This window comes from Panthera leo, chromosome A1, assembly GCF_018350215.1.
Source record: "Panthera leo isolate Ple1 chromosome A1, P.leo_Ple1_pat1.1, whole genome shotgun sequence".
NCBI classification, from domain to species: Eukaryota; Metazoa; Chordata; class Mammalia; order Carnivora; family Felidae; genus Panthera; species Panthera leo.
In genome coordinates this window covers 86,022,425-86,043,397 of record NC_056679.1, presented here as the reverse complement: position 1 = coordinate 86,043,397, position 20,973 = coordinate 86,022,425, and the positions used below count along the sequence as shown (strand labels likewise).

Sequence of the window (20,973 nt, the reverse complement as noted above, 5' to 3'; positions counted from 1 at the left end):
CTGTTTTCAGAATTCTCTCTTTATCTTTGGATTTTGCCAGTTTTGCTATGATATGTCATGCAGATCAATTCCTATTACATATGAAGGGAGTTTTCTGTGACTCCTGCATTTCAATGTCTGTTTCCTTCCCCAGATTGGGGAAATTTTCAGGTATGATTTGTTCAAGTACACTTCATGTCCTTTTCTCTCCCTTCTTATTCTGGAACTCCTATGATTCAGATATTATTTCATTTCATTGGATCACTTAGCTGTCTAATTCTCCCCTCATGGTTCAGAATTTTTTATCTCTCTTTTTCTCAGCTTCATCTTTTTCCATAATTTTATCTTCTATTTCACCTATTCTCCCCTCAGCCTCTTCCATCCTCACTATCACTGCCTCTAGTTTATTTAGCACCTCATTTATAGCATTTTTTAAATTCATCATGACTACTTTTTAGTTCCCTGGTATCTGGAGCAATAGATTCTCTGCTGACTTCTATGCTTTTTTCAAGGCCAGTGATTAATCTTATGACTATTATTCTAAATTCTTGTTCAGTTACATTGTTTATATCTGTTTTGATTAATTCTTTAGCTGCCATTTCTTACTGGAATTTCTTTGAGGAGAATTCTTCTGTCTTGTCATTTTTTCTAGTTTTCTGTCCCTTCTGCATTTTAAAAGCTTGTTGTGTATGCTGCACCTGTGAGCACTACTATATTATAGAGTGGTCATACACTGTCTAGGCCCTGGCCATTCAGCAGGTATTTCTTGGAGTATGTTACTTGCTCTTTGTTTTTGTGACTCTGGTTGCTTTATCTCCCTACTCAAAGTGATGTTTTGGACCCTCCACCAGGTGTGCTTTGATATGTTCACGGAAGTGGCCCTATGACCCTCCACGTTGTCCCCATGGGCCCCTGGAGATGTCTTTGTCACTTTGCAGTCCAGACTCTTGGAATTCAATGTCCTTTGGACTCAACACTGCTTTTTTTTGAGGGAGGAGGGAACTTTGGGTCCCCCTACTTCTCCACCATGTTGTATCTCTTCTTCATTACTGTTTTGAATACAAGTGACAAGAATGGACATCCTTCTCTTGTTCTGTTGTTAGAGGAAGAGCTGTCATTTTTTTAACCATTATATATGATAATAAGTGTGGTTTTCCCATGTACAAAATTAATTACATTGAAGTATGTTCTCTCTAAACCCATTTTGCTAAATTTCTTTATCATGATAAATATCAAATTATGTCAGCTGGTATTTTCTGCATCTATGGAGTTGATTACATAACTTCCATCCTTTATTCTATTAATGTGTTATATAATGTTGATTGATTTGTGGATACTGAACCATCCTTGCATCCCCAGAAGAAACCCCCTTGATCATGGTGAATGACGTTTTTTCAAGATATTGTTAAAGGTGGTGTGGTAATAATTTGTTGAGAATTTGCATCTGTGTCCATCAGGAATATTGACCTGCTTTTGTTTTGTTTTGTTTTGTTTGCTTTAATGTCTTTGGTTTTGTTATAAAGGAAACCATTTTTTTAATCTTAGAATTATTTGGAAAATTAATTCGTTTTACATTTTTTGGAATAGTTTGAGCAGAATCAGTATTAACTCTTCTTTAAATTATGTGTGCAATTCACTTGTGAATACATCTGGTCCTGATGTTGTATGTCAAGAGTTTTTTGGATGCCAATTCAATATTATTACTTAGAATTGGACTGTTCAGATTTTCTGTTTCTTTGTGATTCAGTTTTGGAATATTATATGTTTCTAGGAATTTATCCATTTGTTTTGGTTGTCTAGTCTGTTGGTGTCTATTTTTTCATAGTGGCATAATTATAATCCTTTATATGTCTCTGGTGTTGGTTTTTATTTCTCCTCTTTCATTTCTGATACCATTTATTTGGGTTCTTTCTTTCTTCTTTCTTTCTTTCTTTCTTTCTTTCAATAAGTGTATCTAAAGGTTTATCAATTTTGTTTATTTTTTCAAATGACCCCGCTCTTGGTTTCAGTGATATTTTCTATTTTTGTCTCATTTTATTTATTTTCATTCTCATCTTTATTATTCTCTTCCTTCTACTAACTTTGTATTTTGTTTCTTCTTCTTTTTCTAGTTCATTTAGGTGAAGTGTTGATTGTTTATTATGTATTTCTTGATCTTGATGCAGGCATCTATAATATTGAATTTCCCTCTTAGAACTCTTTGCTGAATCCCAAAGTTTGTGAGAAGTTGTATTTTTATTTTCATTTGTCTCCATGTAGGTTCTTATTTCCTCTGATTTCTTAGATTACCCATTTCTTGATTAAGAACATATTGTTTAGCCTCCTCATGCTTGTGTCTGTGTGTGTGTGTGTGTGTGTGTGTGTTTTCCAGTTGTTTTCTTGTAAGTAATTTTTAGTCTCTTACTGTTTTGGTTCAAAACATTCTTCTCCTGATTGCAATTTTCTTAAATTTATTGAGTTTTTGTTTGTTTGCTTGTTTGCTTTGTTTTGTTTTGTTTTGTTTTGCTTTTGTCCTAATGTGATCTATTCTGGAGAATGTTCCTTGTGCACTTGAAAAGAACGTGTATTGTTATGTTTGAATAGGATGTTATGTATAAATGTGTTAAGTTCATCTGGTTTAATTTGTCAGTCAAAGACATTGTTCCCTTATGGATTTTCTGCCCTGCTGATCTCTCCATTGAGATTAGTGGGGTACTAAGGTCCTTTACTATTATTGGATTACTGTCAATTTCTTTTTTTTATGTTTGATAATATCTGGTTTGTGTATTTAGGTGCTCTAGTATTGAGTGCATTGATAATTACAATTGCTATATTCTCTTTTTGGATTGTTTAGCTTTAGATAGTGTCTTTCTTTTTCACTTCCTAGAATATTTGTTTTTAAGTCTATTTTGTATAAGTACATCTAACCCACATTTTTCTTCACTTACATTTGAGTGGCAAATACTTTTACATCCCTTCACTTTAATCTTTATATGTCTTTATGTCTAAAGTAAGTCTCCTTCAGGCAACATATGCATGGGTCTTTTATTTTAATCCATTCTATCATACAACATCTTACATTGAAGCATTTTGAACAGTATATTTTAAATAACTATTGATAGGTACATTATTGTGCTTTTATTTGTTTTCTTAGCTTTTTTCATCTTTCTCAGTTTATTTCCTCCCTTGTTCTCTTTTCTTGTGATTCGTTACTTTACTTAATGGAATTCTTGGCTTTTTTCTTTATATTTTTGTAATATCTAGTATAAGTTTTTGGTTAATGGTTACCATGAGGTTCATACATAAGATCTTAAGTATATAACATTTTAACATAAGTTCATGTTCAATTAAATTCAAATACATTTTAAATGAACTTCATTTATCTTCTCACTCTCCATTTTATATATCTATCTATATCTATATCTGCATCTGCATCTAAATCTACATCAACATCTACATTTATATATATCTATATCTATCTATCTCTATCATCTATCATCAATCTATTGATATCTATCTATATCATCTATATCACCTCTCTATTATCTCTATATCTATCTATGTATCTATGTACCTACGTATCTATCTATCTATATCATCTCTCTATCTATATAGTCATATTTTACATCCTTTTATGTTGTGAGTCCCCTTATCAAATTTTTTAGATATAATTGATTTTAATAGTTTTGTTTTTTAACCATTATGTTGACTTTTTACATGTCTGCTCTACTAACTTTACTGTATTTTGCTTTTACTCATGATTTTTTTTTCCTTTTATAAATGTCTTCCTTCTCATTATGGTCTGTTCATTTTCACTTAAAAGTCCTTTTAACACTTATTGTAAGGCCTGTTTAGTGGCTATAACCTCTTTTAACTTTCCTTTTTCTAGGAAAGTCTTTATCTCTCTTTGAATTCTGAATGATAGCCTTGCCATCTACACTGTTCTTGGTTGTAGTTTTTATTTATTTTTTTTTCTTTTCAAAACTCTGAATACAGTAGGTCACTCCCTTTTGCTCTACATGTTTCGGCTAAAAAAAAATCAGCTAATGGACTTATTGGGATTTTCCTTTTTAGTAACTACTTGCTCCAATATTTCTGCATTTATGTATGTATGTATGTATGTATGTATGCATGTATGTATGTATGAATGTATGTATTTAGTACAAAGGGGGATGAGGCAAGGGGGAGAGGGAGACAATCTCAGTCAGGCTCCACCCTCAGCATGGAGCTCTATATAGGGTTGATCTTACCAACCTGGGATCATGACCTGAGTCAAAATCAAGAGTCAGACACTAACACACTGAGCCACCCAGACACCCCTCTTTTTTTGCTTTTAAAATTATCTCTTCATATTTAGTCTTACATATTTTAATTATTAAGTGTCATGGTGTGGACCTCATTGGTTGTCTCTGAGCTTTGGTACCTGGATGTCTGTTTCCTTCATCAAGTTAGTGAATATCTCCACTATTATTTCTTCAAGTAAGTTTTCTGCCTCCTTTCTCTTTTCTATTTCTGGAAACCATATGATGCAAACACTTATTCACTTGATATTATCTCATAGATCCTTTAGTTTACCCTCATTTTTATTTATTTTTCTTTTTGCTTTTCTTCTTAGGTGCTTTCCATGACTCTGTCTTCAAGATCACTGGTCTAGTCTCCTGTATTCCCTAAGCTACTGTTGATTCCCTTTCGCACAATTTTATTATAGTCACTGTATTCTTCAACTCTGATTTTTATATTTTCCTACATATGTTAAAATTCTCACTGAGTTCATTTACTCTCCACACCTGTGAGAATATTTTGGAACATTACTTTGAACTCTTCATTAGGTATATGATTACCTCCATTTCATTCTGTTGTTTTCTTGACATTTTTTCTACTTCTTTCATTTGGAACATATTCTCATTTTGCTTATTTAGTGTGTGTGTGTGTGTGTGTGTGTGTGTGTGTGTGTGTGTGTGTTTCTTTCTATGAATTAGGCAAAACAGCTAATTTTCCTGAACTTGAAGAAATGATCATGTGTATAGTTATCCTCTGTGTAGACTGTTTTTAGTGCATTTGGCTGGATGGCTGGAACTGTGGTTTCCATGGGCTCTGGAGCAGAGTGCTCAATATACTCTGGCTGCCATAAAGGTGTAGCCAAATATTAAGTGGGATCTGGCTGTGGTAATACTGGGATCACCACACTTAGGGGTCTCTGGCAGGGCTCCGTATCTGAGGTGGGTTCTGGCCAGGTGTTCCCTGGACATTTTGTGTCAGGGCTTTCCCTGGTAAGATGTTTGGAGTCAGACTGATGCAGTCCTGGAGCGTTCCACTGTGTTTTGCACCTGTGACATCATGGTGATTCAGCTGGAGCTGTACTGAGTGTAGATCCAGTGTGCCCTGGTGTATACTGCACTGGCTCATCATTAGTGTAGTGGCTGGCTGGTGTGGACTAGGTCTGTGGATCACTAAGGAGTTAGCCAGCTAAAGGTTCTGGACTCTATTCCTATCCATACTATTAATATGGAGGGAAAATATAACCTGTGTTTTAATGAAGACCCCTTGACCAAGGGTGAGTTTCATTAGCTCCCCTGCCATTTGGTAGAGTTCTAGGGCTGGATCCTTTATATTTTAGTTGCTCCTTTCTTGTAACTTTTTAAAAAATTTAGTTATTTGGAATGCAGGGTTATATTAGTTTCACATGCACAATATAGTAATTCAACACTTCCATATAACACCAGTGCTCATCAAAACTACTCTCCTTAGTTTCCATCATCTATTTAATCCATTGCCCCACCCACCTCTCCTCTGGCAACCATCAGTTGGTTCTCCATTGTTAAACATCTTTTACTTGATTTACCCCTCTCAATTTCTTTATTTTTCCTAGTTGAGCATTTGGTATGTTTCTAAAACCCAAATATGAGAGAAATCATATGGTACTAGTAATTCTCTGACTCACTTATTTTTCCTAGCATAATATTCTCTAGATTCATCCATATTATTGCAAATGAAATATTTAATTCTTTTATATCACTGAGTTATATTCCATTGTGTGTATGTATATATATATGTGTGTGTGTGTGTGTGTGTGTATGTGTGTGTATGTATATACATATATATATAATTGCAGTTATGTGTATATCTATTTTATTACAGTTGCATATATATATAATTTTAGTTATTGTGTGTATATATTTTGTTACATATATATATATATATATACATATACATATATATATATATACATAATGTAGTTATTTTGTATATATGTATTTTGTTACATATATATATATATATATATATATATATATATAAAATCCATTCATCACTTGACAGATGTGGGCTGTTTACACTATTTCACTATTGTAGATAATGCTGCTACAAAGATCAGGGTGCATATAGCCCAAAATTAGTAGTTTTGTATCTTTAGGTAAATACCAAGTAGTGCAAATATTCAATCATAGGGTAGTTCTATTTTTAACTTTTTGAAGAACCTCAATACTATTTTCCAGGGTGACTGCACCAGTTTGCATACCCACCAACAGTGCATGAGCAATTGCCTTTTCGACATCCTATGAAGGAACGCTATTTCCTGTGTTGTTAATTGTAGCCATTTTGGCAGTTGTGAGGTGACATCTCATGGTAGTTTCCATTTGTGTTTTTCTGATGCTGACTAATGTTGAGCGTCTTTCCTCGTCTTTGTTCATCTTAATGTTTCCTTTGTAAAAATATCTATTCATTTCTTCTGCCTATGCTATAATTGGATTATTCATTTTTGGGGTGTTGAGTTTGTAAGTTCTCTATATATTTTGGATAATAACTCTTTTCTCACCTGTGTCAGTTGTAAATATCTTCTCCCATTCCATAGCTTGCCTTTTAGTTTTGTTGTTTCCTTCCCTTTGCAGAAGGTTTTTATTTTGATGAAGCCCCAATACTTTATTTATTTATTTATTTTTTTACTTTTGTTATCCTTGCCTCAAGACAGATATCAAGAAAGAAGTTACTATGACCAATGTCAAACTACTGCCTATGTTATACTCTATGCTATGCCTATGTTATACTCTATGCTATGCCTATTTATACTGTATGCTATGCCTATGTTATACTCTGTGGTTTCAGGCCTCACATTTAGGTCTTTATTCTTATTTCAATTTACTTCTCTGAATGGTGTAAGAAAGTGATCCAGTTTCCTTCTTTGTCATGTAGCTGTCCAGTTTCTTCACACGATTTGTTGAAGAGACTTTCTTTTAGTAGTGGTAATCCTTTCCTGCTTTGTCAAAGTTTAATTGACCACATACTTTTGAGCTCATTTCTAGGTTTTCTGTTAAGATCCATTGATCCTTGTGTTTACTTTTGTGCCACTAACATACTGTTTTGACCATTACAGCTTTGTAATATAACTTAATATGGAATTATAATTCTCCCAGCTTTACTCTTCTTTTGCATGATTGCTTTGCCTCTTTGAGGTCTTTGTAGTTCCCTACAAATTTTAAGATTGTTTGTTGCAAATCTGTGAAAAATGCTGTTAGTATTTTGATAAGGATTACCTTAAATGTGTAGATCGCTTTTGGTAATATAGACATTTAACAATATTTGTTCTTCCTATCCATGCACAAGGAATGTCTTTCCATTCCTTTGTGTCCTCTTCAATTTCTTTCATGAGTGTTTTATACTTTTCAGAAAACAGGTTTTTCACCTCTTAGGTTAGGTTATTTGTATATATGTTATTGTATTTGGTGCTATTTTAAATGGGATTGGTTATTTAAATTGTTCTTTCTGCAGTGATTTATACAAATGTAACAGATTTCTATATGTTGATATTGTATCCTGCAGATTAACAGAATTTGTATGTCAGTTCTAGTAGTTTTTTGAGTATTTCTGGTTTCCTATGTGGAGCATCATGTTATCTGCAAATACTGAAAGTTTGAGTTCTTCCTTATGCTGATTTAAATGTCTTTTTCTCTTTATATTGTCTGATTGCAATAGCTAAGACTCCCAGTACTATGTTAAATAAGTTATGAGAATGGTCAGCACTGTCTTTCTTTCCTGACCATAAAGTAAAAGTTCTCAATTTGCCCCACTGAGGATATTTGCTGTGAATTTTACCTTATGACTTTCATTATTTTGAGATGTGTTCCCTCCAAACATACTTTTCAACTTTTTTTTTTTTTAATCATGAATACTCTACCTTGTCAAATGCTTTTTATGCATCTATTGAAATGGTCATATGATTCCTATTCTTTCTTTTCTTTTTTTTTTTTTAATGTGGTATATCATGTTGACATGTTCATGAATATTGAACCTCCCTTACAACCCGGGAATAAATTTGACTTGATCATATGAATGAGTTTTTTAAAGGTGTGTGTGTGTGTGTGTGTGTGTGTGTGTGTGTGTCGGTTTGCTAGTATTTTATTGAGAATTTTTGCATCCATGTTCATCAGTGATATTGGACTGTAGTTTAATTTTCAGTGAATACTTTATTCAGTTTTGGTATCATGGCAAAGCTGGCCCCTTAGAATGAATTTGGAAGTTTTCCTTCCTTTTCTATTTTTTTTGTGAAAAATTTGAGAATAACAGTTATTAACTCGTCTTTAAGTTTTTGATAGAATTTGCCTATGAATATAAGTGGCCCTAGATATTTGTTCATTGGGAGTTTTTTTTTTTTTTTTATTACTGATTCAATTTATTTTTGTTTACTGTTTTGAACAAGGTTTCTATTTCTTCCAATTTCAGTTCTGCTAATTTATATGTTTCCTTTCTACTCAAAGTTCTGTGGAAAGATTTGCCCCTAGTATATGGGTCTTCCCTTGTATGTTAAGGACTACTTCTGTCAGTGTATATTGCAAATTTAATTACAATATGACTTGGTGTTGGCCTGCTTTTGTTGCTTTGATAGGAGTTCTCTCTGCCTCCTGGATCAGGATGTCTGTTCCCTTCCCCAGATTAGGCAGTTGTTTAGATATTATTTCTTCAAATAAATTTTCTGCCCCCTTATTTTTCTTTTCCTCTCTGAGACCCCAATAATATAAATGTTATTACGTTTGATGTAGTCACTGAGTTCCCTAAGTTTATTCTCCTGTTCCATAATTCTTTGCTCTCTCCTTTGTTCAGCTCCATTATTTTCCATATTTTTTCTATGGAAAAATAGTCACTAATTTGTCACTCTGCTTCTTGCATCCTTCTCTTTATTTCATCAAGCCTGTTTCCAACCTTGTTTATACATTTTTAATTTCTTAATTATTCTTTTCTCACTCTCTTATATCTATGATAAGATTCTCTCAGATGTCTTCTATTCTTTTCTCAAGCCTAGTGAGTATCCTTATGAATGTTGTTTTAAATTCTCCATCAGGTATGTTTATTTGTTTGGCTTAGATTTCTGATCAGGGCCTTATCTTATTTTTTCATTTGAGGCACAGTCATCCACCCTTCCATTCTGTCTAATTACCTGCCCTCTACAGCATGTCAGAAAAGCTGGTTATGTCTCCTGCACCTGAAAATAATGACTTTATGAAGAACAGACTGTGTATAATCTAGGACCTGCCATTTCATGAAGTTTCTTGTATGAGTGCTATATGTATTCTGCTATAGTGCTTTAGATGATATAACTTTTAGACCAGTCATTTTAGGAGGCTCCCCTTGCCTTCTGTGGGCAGTGTTTGAGGTGAGACTCTGGTCTACTTCTCAAATGAGACCTGACACTACCTCAATAAGAACAGAGGATGTTCAGAACTCTCTGGTTGGGAAATGTGGTGTGGGTAGGGTTTATGATGGTCACATGGGGGTGGAGCCTACTGCACTAGGACTGAGGCAAGTTTGAGTGAGAAGGGTAATCCCATCATAGTTCAGGGGTGTTGCACTTGGTGTAAACAAGTTAGGAAGACAACTTTGATGCTAACCCGCTTCCTACACTTGGCTCTGTATTTATCCTTAAGGGTGAGTGAAAGAATATAAAGCATTATATTTGACAGCCCCTTGGATCTATAGATAGTCACAGAAACTCCTGTGTGATTTGGTGGCATTCTAGGGCTGGATCTTCTCTATTCTAGTTGGTCTTTTTAAACTATGGCTTTTTTTATGTGCTACAAAATGTCCAGGGCTGGCATGGGTCAGGAGTCTGGGGCTCACTGAGGCAAGCCACTTATGTTTCTTAAACTATGTCCCTGTATGCAGTATTAAAGTCGATGGTGTGGGACAAACAGTGGTGCTACCAGCCCCTCCCACACAGAGGGAGTTCTACCAGTTCCCGCACTATTTGGCAGGATTCTAGGGCTGGTTCCATTATATTCTAGTTACCTCTTTAAACTACTGGAATATTTTGTGCCCTAGGGCAGACAAATCTGCTCATAGTTCCTTAGTACTATCTTATTTCACTAAAATTTACAGCACTGGGGGCAAGATTCCGTTTATTTCCATATCTCCATATATCTTGCCCTTTTCTATCTTTTTGTTATGTAGAAACTGTCCAGTAACCCATCACCTCTTTTTTTCAGGAGGAATTACTCTGTAAATTCAGTGTGTAGATTTGGTGTATCCGTGGTAGAGAAGAATTCAGAGTCCTACTACATCACCATTTTCCAAACATATCCACAATAAATTTTTTTTGCTATTTTCATTTTATATTATTTTTTTAATACAGATATTAGCTTGAGCTAACTCCAGGGAAAAAAACAATTAAATAGTCATATAATTTATTGTTGGTAATATATATTTAAAATTTGTTCAATTAATTACTTTTCTTAAAACAGATTACTTTGGGTCTCTGTACATATTTCTGAATATTAAAACCAAATTAAACTTCTAACTGTGTACTATAGGTTGTAAGAGTGACTTACCAATGATCTGCTACACTCATACTAAAGGATACACATTTATTCATTTATTTTGGATGCATTTATTAAGAAATACTATGCATCAGGATGGTTGTACATTAAGAACATGACAGGAACATTACAGGTGTGATTTCAGTACTTTTGTGGGAAGAAAATGTGTTTTAATCATTTTGTCAAAAAAATTACTTAGTGTCTTGGTGCTCAGTGCATGTGTACTTTTGATCAAGGTATTGATATTTAAAGACAATATGAACCAACAGTCTTAGAATCACCATGTATTTGATGAATGTCAACCTTTCTCCCGCACTAATCTTACCCTCTAAAAAATTGGCATCAGCAGTTGTGAAAGCGAAAGTAGCATTTAAAAGCTGTTTTCCAAACAGTGAACAAAATGACAGAGTTGCCAACCCTAAGCTCTCATTCCCATATAGAAACATCAAAACAAAGTCTCAGAATTGATCATAACCAATTTGTCAGAATTCTGAACAAAAATAAAAAATTTACAACAAGTAAGCAGAAACTAAATTAATGAATAACTTTGGAAAGTAACTAAACAACAATTTCAACAAAATATTCTTGAAGAAGAGCTATGACTTACCAAAAAAGGACTCTAAAGCAAGTTTTAAAATATAATCAAATAGCTAAAGAACACTATGGAAAGAAAGAAGGAAAGAAAGAAAGAAAGAAAGAAAGAGAAATAAAGAATGAAAGAAAAGAAAAGAAAAGAAAAGAAAAGAAAAGAAAAGAAGGAATAGTGGAAGGAAGGAAGGAAGGAAGGACAGAAGGAAGGAAGGAAGGAAGGAAGGAAGGAAGGAAGGAAGGAAAGGACAGAGGGATGGAAAGGATGGGGGCACCTGGGTGGCTCAGTTGGTTGGGTGTCCGACTTCAGGTCAGGTCGTGATCTCAAGGCTCTGAGTTCAAGTCCCTCATCAGGCTCTGTGCTGACAGCTCAGAGCCTGGAGTATTTTTGGATTCTATGTCTCCCTCACTTTCTGCCTCTCCTCCACTTGTGCTCTGTCTCTCACTATCTCAAAATGTAAATAAACAAAAAAAATGTTAAAGAAAGGGAAAGAATTAGAGGAAGGAAGTAGGGAAGGAAGGAAGGAGGGAAGAACAAAGGAAACCAGAAAAACTGAATGGACAAAATAAAATTTTAATAAAAATACAAAAATATAAAAAATCAAACAAAACTTGTGGAGCTATAAAATTCAATAAATAAAATTTAAAATTTACTAGAGGGGTTCAAATGCATTTTGAATACATGTTCTAAATAACTAGTGATGATTGCAAATGTTAAATCTGAAAAGCAAAAAAAATATATAGAAAAATTAACAGTCTAAGGGACTTGTGGAACACTGTAATGGTAAATTTTGTGTCTCAACTTGAATAAGTTAAATGATGTCAAAATATCTGATAAAGCATTTCTGGATTTGTCTGTAGGAGTGTTTATGAAAGTTATTTACATGTAAATTAATACAGTAAGTAAAGAAGATAATCTTCACCAATACAGGTAGTCATCATCTTATCCATTGATGCCCAGAATAGAACAAAAAGGGTGAATAACAGAGAATTGACTCTGTTCTTGAAATGGGACATCCATTTCCTACTGTTGGATATTGATGCACTTGAGTTTCAGGCCTTTGGACTCAGACCAGAATTTACATCATTGGCCTACTCAACTATTAGTCCTTCAGACTCAGATTGAGACTTATGTGATTGGATGTCATGCTTGTTAGGCCTCTAGATTTTGACTGGAACTACACAATGGGGTTTTCTGGGTTTCCAGCCTAAAAGTGGCCAATTTGGGATTTCTCAACCTCCAGAAATGTGTGAGCTAAGCCTACATTATTAAATTTCTTTTCCTTTCTCTCTTCCTCTTTCTTTCTCTCTTTTTCCCTACCAGTAGATTAGATAGATAGATAGAGATATGTATATGATCTATCACCTATCAGTTTATACCATATTGGTTCTGTTTCCAGGACAACATGGACTAATACAGAATTTTTTACTAAGAGTGGATCTAGAGAAACATCATTTTAAGATGGGTTGGTTCTGATTAGATTTGAAGATACTAGTGACTTAAGGCACCTCGGTGGCTCAGTCTTTTAAGCTTCTGCTCTTGATTTTGACTTAGGTCATGATCTCCCAGTTTATGGGCTTGAGTCCTGTGTCAAGCTATGTGCTGACACTAAAGACACTGTTTAGGATTCTCTCCTTCTCTCTGCGCCTTCCCCTGCTCGCTGGCTCTTTCTCCCTCTAAAAATATAAACTTAAAAAATATATTAATGACTCTATTTCCAGTAGTAAAGAGAGCACAGATAGTTCATGTTTTTGACTGTTTATAGAAATATGCAAAATATCTGCTTTGGATATTCCTAATCAACCACTTATAAAAAACAAGTAGTTGCATGACTGCATATGATATTTTTCATTTTTTTAAAACTAAAAATGTAATGATGTTGCTTGGTTACTCCTATTGCCACTAGGCAAAGTGATGCAAGAAAAAGATGAGCTCAGGGACTACAATTTCAGCTCAAGTGTGACATAAATAATCTAAGAACTTCTATGTGTGCCTTGAAGAAGTCCCTTTCTTCTTGTAGTTGCATGGTTAAAATTGCTTAAAACCAAACACAGAACCTCAGCCTGTGACTAGGAGAATTGAAACATAAGTTAAACTCCCAGTACTGAATGTCATCTACTCTTTTTTAAAATTTTTAAAAAAATGTTTTTAATGTTTATTTACTTCTGAGAGAGACAGAAAGAGAGAGAGAGTGCAAGCAGGGGAGGGACAGAGAGAGAGGGAGACACAGAATCTGAAACAGGCTCCAGGCTCTGAGCTGCCATCACATAGCCTGATCCGGGGCTTCAAATCACGAACTGTGAGATCATGACCAGAGGTGGAGTTGGATGCTTAACCAACTAAGCCACCCAGGCTCCCCTAAATGTCATCCACTCTTAAAGTGACAACATTGGTGAAGGAGAATGGAATTTTATATGTTGAGATGGGTATGTGGGGAGACCCTGGTGAACCTGGGAACATGTGGCCCCTAAGTTCTGATTTTTTTTAACCAATGGAAGAAACTAACCTACCTCCATGAAGGTTTCCCTCCTCAGTTCTAGATTTGACCTCCCAGCCCACAGAAGTGTCCTGCATAACCACAGTAGCAGCGGCATCCTTACCCACACTGGCCTCTGAGTCCACCTCCACCTGATGGGGGTTAACTCTGTATTACCTAAAATTAATAATGGTTTCCTCTGAGGAAATTGCCTTACAAGATAATGGTGATTCTCACAAGACTTATAGCACCTTTTTGCTTCTATACTTCTAATTAGACTTGAGTCCCAGCAGAATCCTAAATGTGGTATTAAAGTGTAACCCATGTGGAGGTGTGATACAATCTAAAGGAGTGTAAATTAGAAACTTAAGTTTTCTAATTAATACAAGTAATAATGCATGTAATGTGAGTGGGAATGGATAATAAGTGTATGGAATAATTGTAGAAGGGACATAAATTTGGATCAGGTAAACTTTATTGGTATGAAGTCTGCATTTAATTAATGTTGCAACTCAAGTGGTCAGAAAGCACTTTGTTTGGATGAAACACTGAACAACAAATGTAAGTGAACTGGGTATACCAGACATTACTTTCTTTAATGTGAAGGAAGGAATTCGAAGATTTAGGTAGATTAGAAAGTTAGAATGAATTTGTTTTTTAAGACCAGTCACCCATGCTAGGAGGGTCTAAATGACATACCTCACATCATAACTGTGAGGAATAAATTTATGAGACGAGCCTCATTAAGAACATCCTTGAAGTGTACTGTGATCACTCATCTTTCTGGGTCAGAATTCACAGTGGTAAATTCAGTCACTTACTTGAAAATTTTAAATGCAGTGGGAGGAATTAGACCCCAAGGTGGTAAAGGTTAAGTGGAGGCACTCAACCTCCAAAGTCACAGGGGGTGGGACTACTGTAATGGACAGCAGAGTCAAAGCAGCATTTTTAGGAGTCTGACTCATGCAGACTTATGCTGTTGACTAAACATGGTGGTCTTAGAAGTAAAATAGGAAGTCTGCTAAATTTTTGCTTGATTTGTACAAGCAGAAAAGTTCTAAGTCAGGTAAACAGAAGTCTAACTTAAATCATAAAAAAACATAGTCACAGTCATTCAATCATTTTCTGATTTGAGCCAATTTATAGATCAAAGTCCTTAAGTAATGGCAATTTGTGTTTCTTTGAGAATGAACTCCACCATATTACTGAAAATTGATACTCAAACTTTCTCACAGACTTTCCCCAAGGGTTCTAAGACTTTTACCAGAGTAAATGTACATTGCAGTAAGGGAAATAAACAGACAATTTGGGACGACTACACACTATATCTGAACCTACACTAAGTCTAGGAGACCAAAAATGTCACTGTGTCTCACCAGAGTAGAGACAAAACAGCTTCCACAATAATATAGACCTACCTAGTTCAGGGTCCCACACGAAACGAGCAGACTATTGAATCTGTAAATGAGAGAAAATAACACACCCAACTGGGGAAAATATTGCCTACCAAATCCAATGCTGCCCAATGAATGGTGTGCCTCATTCTTGGTTGTAGGAAGGTCCAGATGCAACAACTTATCATGTACCTTGGAAAGAATATCTCAACATGTCCCAAACCACTGCACCCTTAAAAGTTTCTAGACAAGCCCTGAATTTTAGTCTGAAATGTTTCCACCCCCTTTTTTACTGATAAGTATAGAATAGTTGTTACAATTTATCACTAAGTCCAATCAGCATGTCATCAATATTATGGAACAATGTGATATCTCAATGAAGGGAAAGGTAGTAAATAAACTTTAAATGCTCAAGTAGAACACCAAGTAGGTTGCAATATTCACAGGACCAGGAGAACTTTCTCCTGAAGAATGTGTCTGCTCTGAATCAGCATTCAATCAATGGTGCTGATTATCTTAATTCACAAATCTTGAAATCAAAGCAGAGCCAATGGAGTGGCATCATTCACAGTTACCTACAGTGAACCATAAACAAAATTTTAATTTTTGTTCCCATGACTTTATGTTCTGTTGGCCTAGCAGACTTTGTTCCAGAGGGAGGAATGTTCCATTGGGATATACAACAATAATTCCAACCGAACTGGAAGTTGAGAATGCCACCTGGCCACATAGGAATCCTTATGTGTCTGAGCCAACAGGCAGAAAAAAGTTACAGTGTTGGTTGGGGTGACTGATCTTCATTACAAGTGTAAATTGGATGGTGACTCAATAAACATGCCTTAATCCACTTTGAAAGTTTGAAGTCATATTTAGACTTTTTAAACGTCACTTGGAAAATTTAGAAATATGTCAAAACTCAACAATACAAAATAATTTAGTAAAAATTATGATAGAAATTAGAAAATATAGATGAATGAAGGTGAAAAAGGAACACAACATAACAAAGTTTATGGAATACAGTGAAGAAAGTGGCCATAGAGAAAACTATAGTTGTAAACAACACAGTTCTAAAAGAACATCCTTAGTAAATAAAATTAGACATGAGGAAGTAGAAGATTAAAAAAAAGAGCAATTTAAATGAAAAGCTGAGAGAAGAAAAGGAAACAATATAGAATAGAAAAAAAATAAATTGGCACTTTATAGTGCCTTTTATAAGGTCAAAAAAATTTAGAAGCATTTGACTAGACTGGAAAGAAAAATAGAAGAAAAGAGAATACAAACAAAGCATAAATGAAAGGGGACAGTACTAGGATCTGTGAATAAATCCGAGTTACAATGAGAATATTATGAACAATTGCTTACCAAAAATTGCATAATCAAGACATATAGAACAAATCTCTAGAAACACAAAAATTACCGAAACTGACTCAAAATAATCTACCATATCACAACAGACCTATAAAAAGTAACAAAATTGAATAAGTAAACGTAAGTCTTTCAAAATAAGAATTTTCAGGGCAATATGACTTTAGTGGTGAATTATATAAAAATTTAAAGAATTAAAAACCATGCTTCACAGCACTTCCAAGGAATAGAAGAGTCCAGAACTCTCCATAAATCATTTTATGAGGCAAGCATTACCCTGATACCAAAGCCTGATTGATAGAAAGAAAGAAAGAAAGAAAGAAAAGAAAAGAAAAAAAGGATACAGACTAATATCCTTACGAGTATTTAACAAAATGCAACCAAACTGAATCTAAAAGCATCTTAAACAGCATATGAAAAGATTCATGCACTATAACCAAGTGGAATTTTCCCGGGAATACAAGAGTGTTTCAATATAAGAAAATCAAATAATGTAATTGGCCATACTAGTGAATTAAAGGTAGAAGACTACATGATAATCTCAAGTGACACAGAAAAGACATTTAAAAAAAATTTATCACTCTTTCTTATTAAAAGCATTAACATAAGAAAGGGAAGGTTTTCAAAATCCACAAGCTTGCACTATATGAAAAGGGAAAAACTGAAAGCTTTCTTCCTAAAGTCAGGAACAAGAACAATTTGCCAGTTTTACCACGTCTATTCAACACATTGTACTGAAAGTTCTATCCAGAGCAACTGGAAAAGAAAAATACGTAAAAGATATTCATATTGGAAAATAAAAATTGAAACAAAATCTATTCACAGATGACATCATCCTCTATGTTGAAATCAAACAACCCACAAGAAAGTTAATAGAAATAATGAATCAATTTATCAAATTCATAGGGTAGATAATCAACATACAAAAATTAGTTATATATTTATAGACCTGAAAAAAAATCAGAAAAAAATATATTAAAAAGTCAGTTCTGTTTACAATAGTGTCTAGAAAAATTAAGCAAGGAGAAATGAATTAAACAAGGATGTAAAAAATTGCACACTAAAAACTACAGACCATTTATGAAAGAAATTAAAGACTTCAAATGGAAAGAAATCACAAATTCATAAAAATGCAAATTTAGTATGATTAAGATGCCAATATTACTTAAGTGATCAGCAGACCTAATGCAATCACTATCAAAATTCCAAGTTCATTTCTTACAGTGGGGAAGCTGGTATACAAATTTTTATGGATCACAAGAGGCCATGGATAGCAACAACAAAAAAATCTTGAAACTGAAGAACAAAGTTAGAAGGAGCATAATTTCTCATTTCAAAACTTACTACAAAGCTACAGTAATCAAAAAGGTGTGGTTATTGAATAAATATCTATCTGTCTAACTTCTGTCTATCTATCTTTCATCTCTTTATCATGTATTTCATATCTGTATCAATGAAATAGAATTGAGAGTCTATAAGTAAACCTACACCTTTATTGCAAATTGAATTTTCACAAAAGCTCTAAGTCCATTCTATGTGTAAATATTGTCCCTTTAACAAGTGTTTCTGGAATAACTGCATTTCCACATGCAAAAGAATGAAGTTGGATCTCTGCTTCATATATATAGAAAAACTAACTCAAAATATATCAGTGAAATAAAGATTAATAAAAAAAAGTATAGAATAAATAACACGGGCAAGTCATGACCTTGTACTCTTAAACAGGACACCAAAAGCACAAACACCAAAGGGGGAAACAAAACACATAAATTGAACTTCACTGACTTCTTTAATTAACTTTTTAGAGATTTTATTTTTAAGGAATCTCTACACCCAATGTGGGGCTCAAACATATAACTGCACGATCAAGCTGCCTGCTCCACAGACTAAGCCAGCAAGGTGCTCAGAACTTCATTGACATTTAAAACTACTTTGTATCAAAGGACATTACCAAGAGAGATAAAAGACAAATTACCGAATGGGAGAAAATATTTGCAAAATATATATCAAATAAGGGTTTTATCTCAAGAGCATATAAAGAACTTTACAAATTCAACAACAAAACAAACAACCCTAATTTGAAAATAGAAAAAAAAATACATATTTTTCTAAAGAAGATATAAAATGGCAAAGAAGTACATGAAAAGAAGCTCAACACTATTAGTCATTAGGGAAATGAAAACCAAAACCACAATGAGATACCACTTCACACCTTTTAGGAGGGCTATATTATTTTTAAAAGTGAAAATAACAAGTGTTGGGGAGAATATGGAGAAATTACAACCCTTGGACATTGCTGGTTCGAATTTCAAATGCTGCAGCCATTGTGGAAAACTTTTGGCAGTTCCTCAAAAAAACTATAAATATAATTACCATATGATCAAGCAATTCCATTCCTAGTAACATACCTCCAAATAATTAAAAACAAGGAGTTGAAGAGTTTTTTTACGCCAATGTTCATCGTGGCATTATGTATAGCAGCCAAAATATAGAAACGACACAAATGTTCATCATTACATGAATGGGCAAATTAACTATATTACATAAAATAGTGAAATATTATTCATTATTCATAGCAAGGGATGATATTGTGATATATAGTCCAACATGAATGAGCCTTGAAAACATTATACCAAGTAAAATAAGCCTGACACAAAAAGGGAAATATTGCATGATTAACTGATATTAAATAGCTAGACTAATCAGATTTTATAGAAACAGACATAGAGTTAAAGGGAGTTGGAGGTTTGAGACAGTGGGAAGTTACTGATTAATATAGATATTCTGTGCAGGGTGATAAAAATATTTCAGAAATAGTGGTGATATTTGCACAACAGTGGAATGTACTACTGCCAAAGATTATACACTTAATAATAATTAAGAAGTCAGATGGTATCTTATAATTATATTTATCTATCATCTACTATCTTCCTATCTATCTATCCTACATATATTCTTATATATTTATATAATTTACATATGGTGTGTGTGTGTGTATATATGTATATATATTTACAATATTTAAAATAATAAGGTATTTTTCTCTATAATGATTGCATTGCAGTTAGAAATAATTAACCCCAGGCTATCGATTTAAAGTCTTTTAGGGGCGCCTGGGTGGCTCGGTTAAGTATCCGACTCAGGCTCAGGTCATGATCTCGCGGTTTGTGAGTTCGAGCCCGCATCGGACTCTGTGCTGACAACTCGGAGCCTGGAGCCTGCTTAGGATTCTGTCTCCCTCTCTCTCTGCTCATGCTCTGTCTCTCTCTGTCTCTCAGAAATAAATAAATGGTAAAAAAAAAAAATAAAGTCTTTTAAAGTTTTACCTTTATTTCCCCTTTTATTAATCCTTTATTCTACTATTTTAGGTTTAAAATATAGGTATATATGTACACACACGCACACACAAAACTTCATGATGCTTTCAAACAGTGGAAGGAAACTCTATAAAAACCTGAATGTCAAATTGGATTAATACAGTATCCTCTTGTGAGCCAAAAGAGAAGCTCAACCACACCATAGATGAGTTCTACTAATAAATTCATTTTTGTCTGTTTTTCTTTTTCTTTTTCTTTTTCCTTTTAGGTTCACTCAAGAAGAAGCATGGTGAGTTGGTTTACTTCTAACTCAGAGCAGTTCAAGCATTTGTTTACAGGACAGGGTCACAAATTCAAGTTGTGCCTGACCAACATGAATCCAAAGAAAAGATTGCAGGAATTGTGTATGCAAGGCAAGTTGCCATAGGACTAATCTTATCCATGTTAAAAAAGAGAGCCCAGGATAAGAACTTAAGTAAGGGCTATTTAACTGTTTAATATATATGAACATTGTTCTAACAACATCCCTAAGGAGGAGCTGTGATTTGTCAGTTTCAGAGAACTAGGGCAGAAACAATGTACTGTTATGTTCATTAAGTTATTTCTAAGGACCAGCTAAAGTAAATGTTCTCAAAACCAAGAATCGATCAGAATGCCATGGAGAGCACATAATACTGGGACACATCCCTTAATTTTTGGTTCAATATTTCTGTGTTAGGCTCAAGTATTGTCATTTCTAACAAGGTCCCATATGAGAAATGCCAATGCTGTGCAGCCAGGAGCCACACCATGAAGAATGTGGCTGTATCAAAATTTACTTGATAATTTACAAAATTATTAAGAACCATTAACATTAGAATTTAAATTTTATTTATAATTACCTGATGGACTAAAGCAATACAGAGTATTAATGCACAAGAAACAGATCAAATCCAGGAAAAAGACATGGAGCTTCCCAGGCTACATGGAAATTGATGCCATTTAACTTTTGGTATTACAATTTGAGAATAAGTGGTAAGATATCTAGGAGTAAACCAAGCCTTGTTTCTAAGGTAAGTAAGCATTCTTCTGC

At 34.1% G+C, this 20,973-nt stretch overlaps 1 protein-coding gene across 3 annotated transcripts in view; it reads left to right on the top strand.

Annotated features, from left to right (window-relative positions):
* The window catches only part of LOC122215721 (butyrophilin subfamily 1 member A1-like), a 76,643-nt gene that overhangs the window by 27,335 nt on the left and 28,335 nt on the right, over positions 1–20,973 (top strand). For all 3 annotated transcript variants that reach the window (XM_042931419.1, XM_042931414.1, XM_042931425.1), the window contains exon 5: positions 20,170–20,190. In XM_042931419.1, the coding sequence (XP_042787353.1) occupies positions 20,170–20,190 (21 nt within the window). The remainder of the gene's footprint in view (positions 1–20,169; positions 20,191–20,973) is intronic.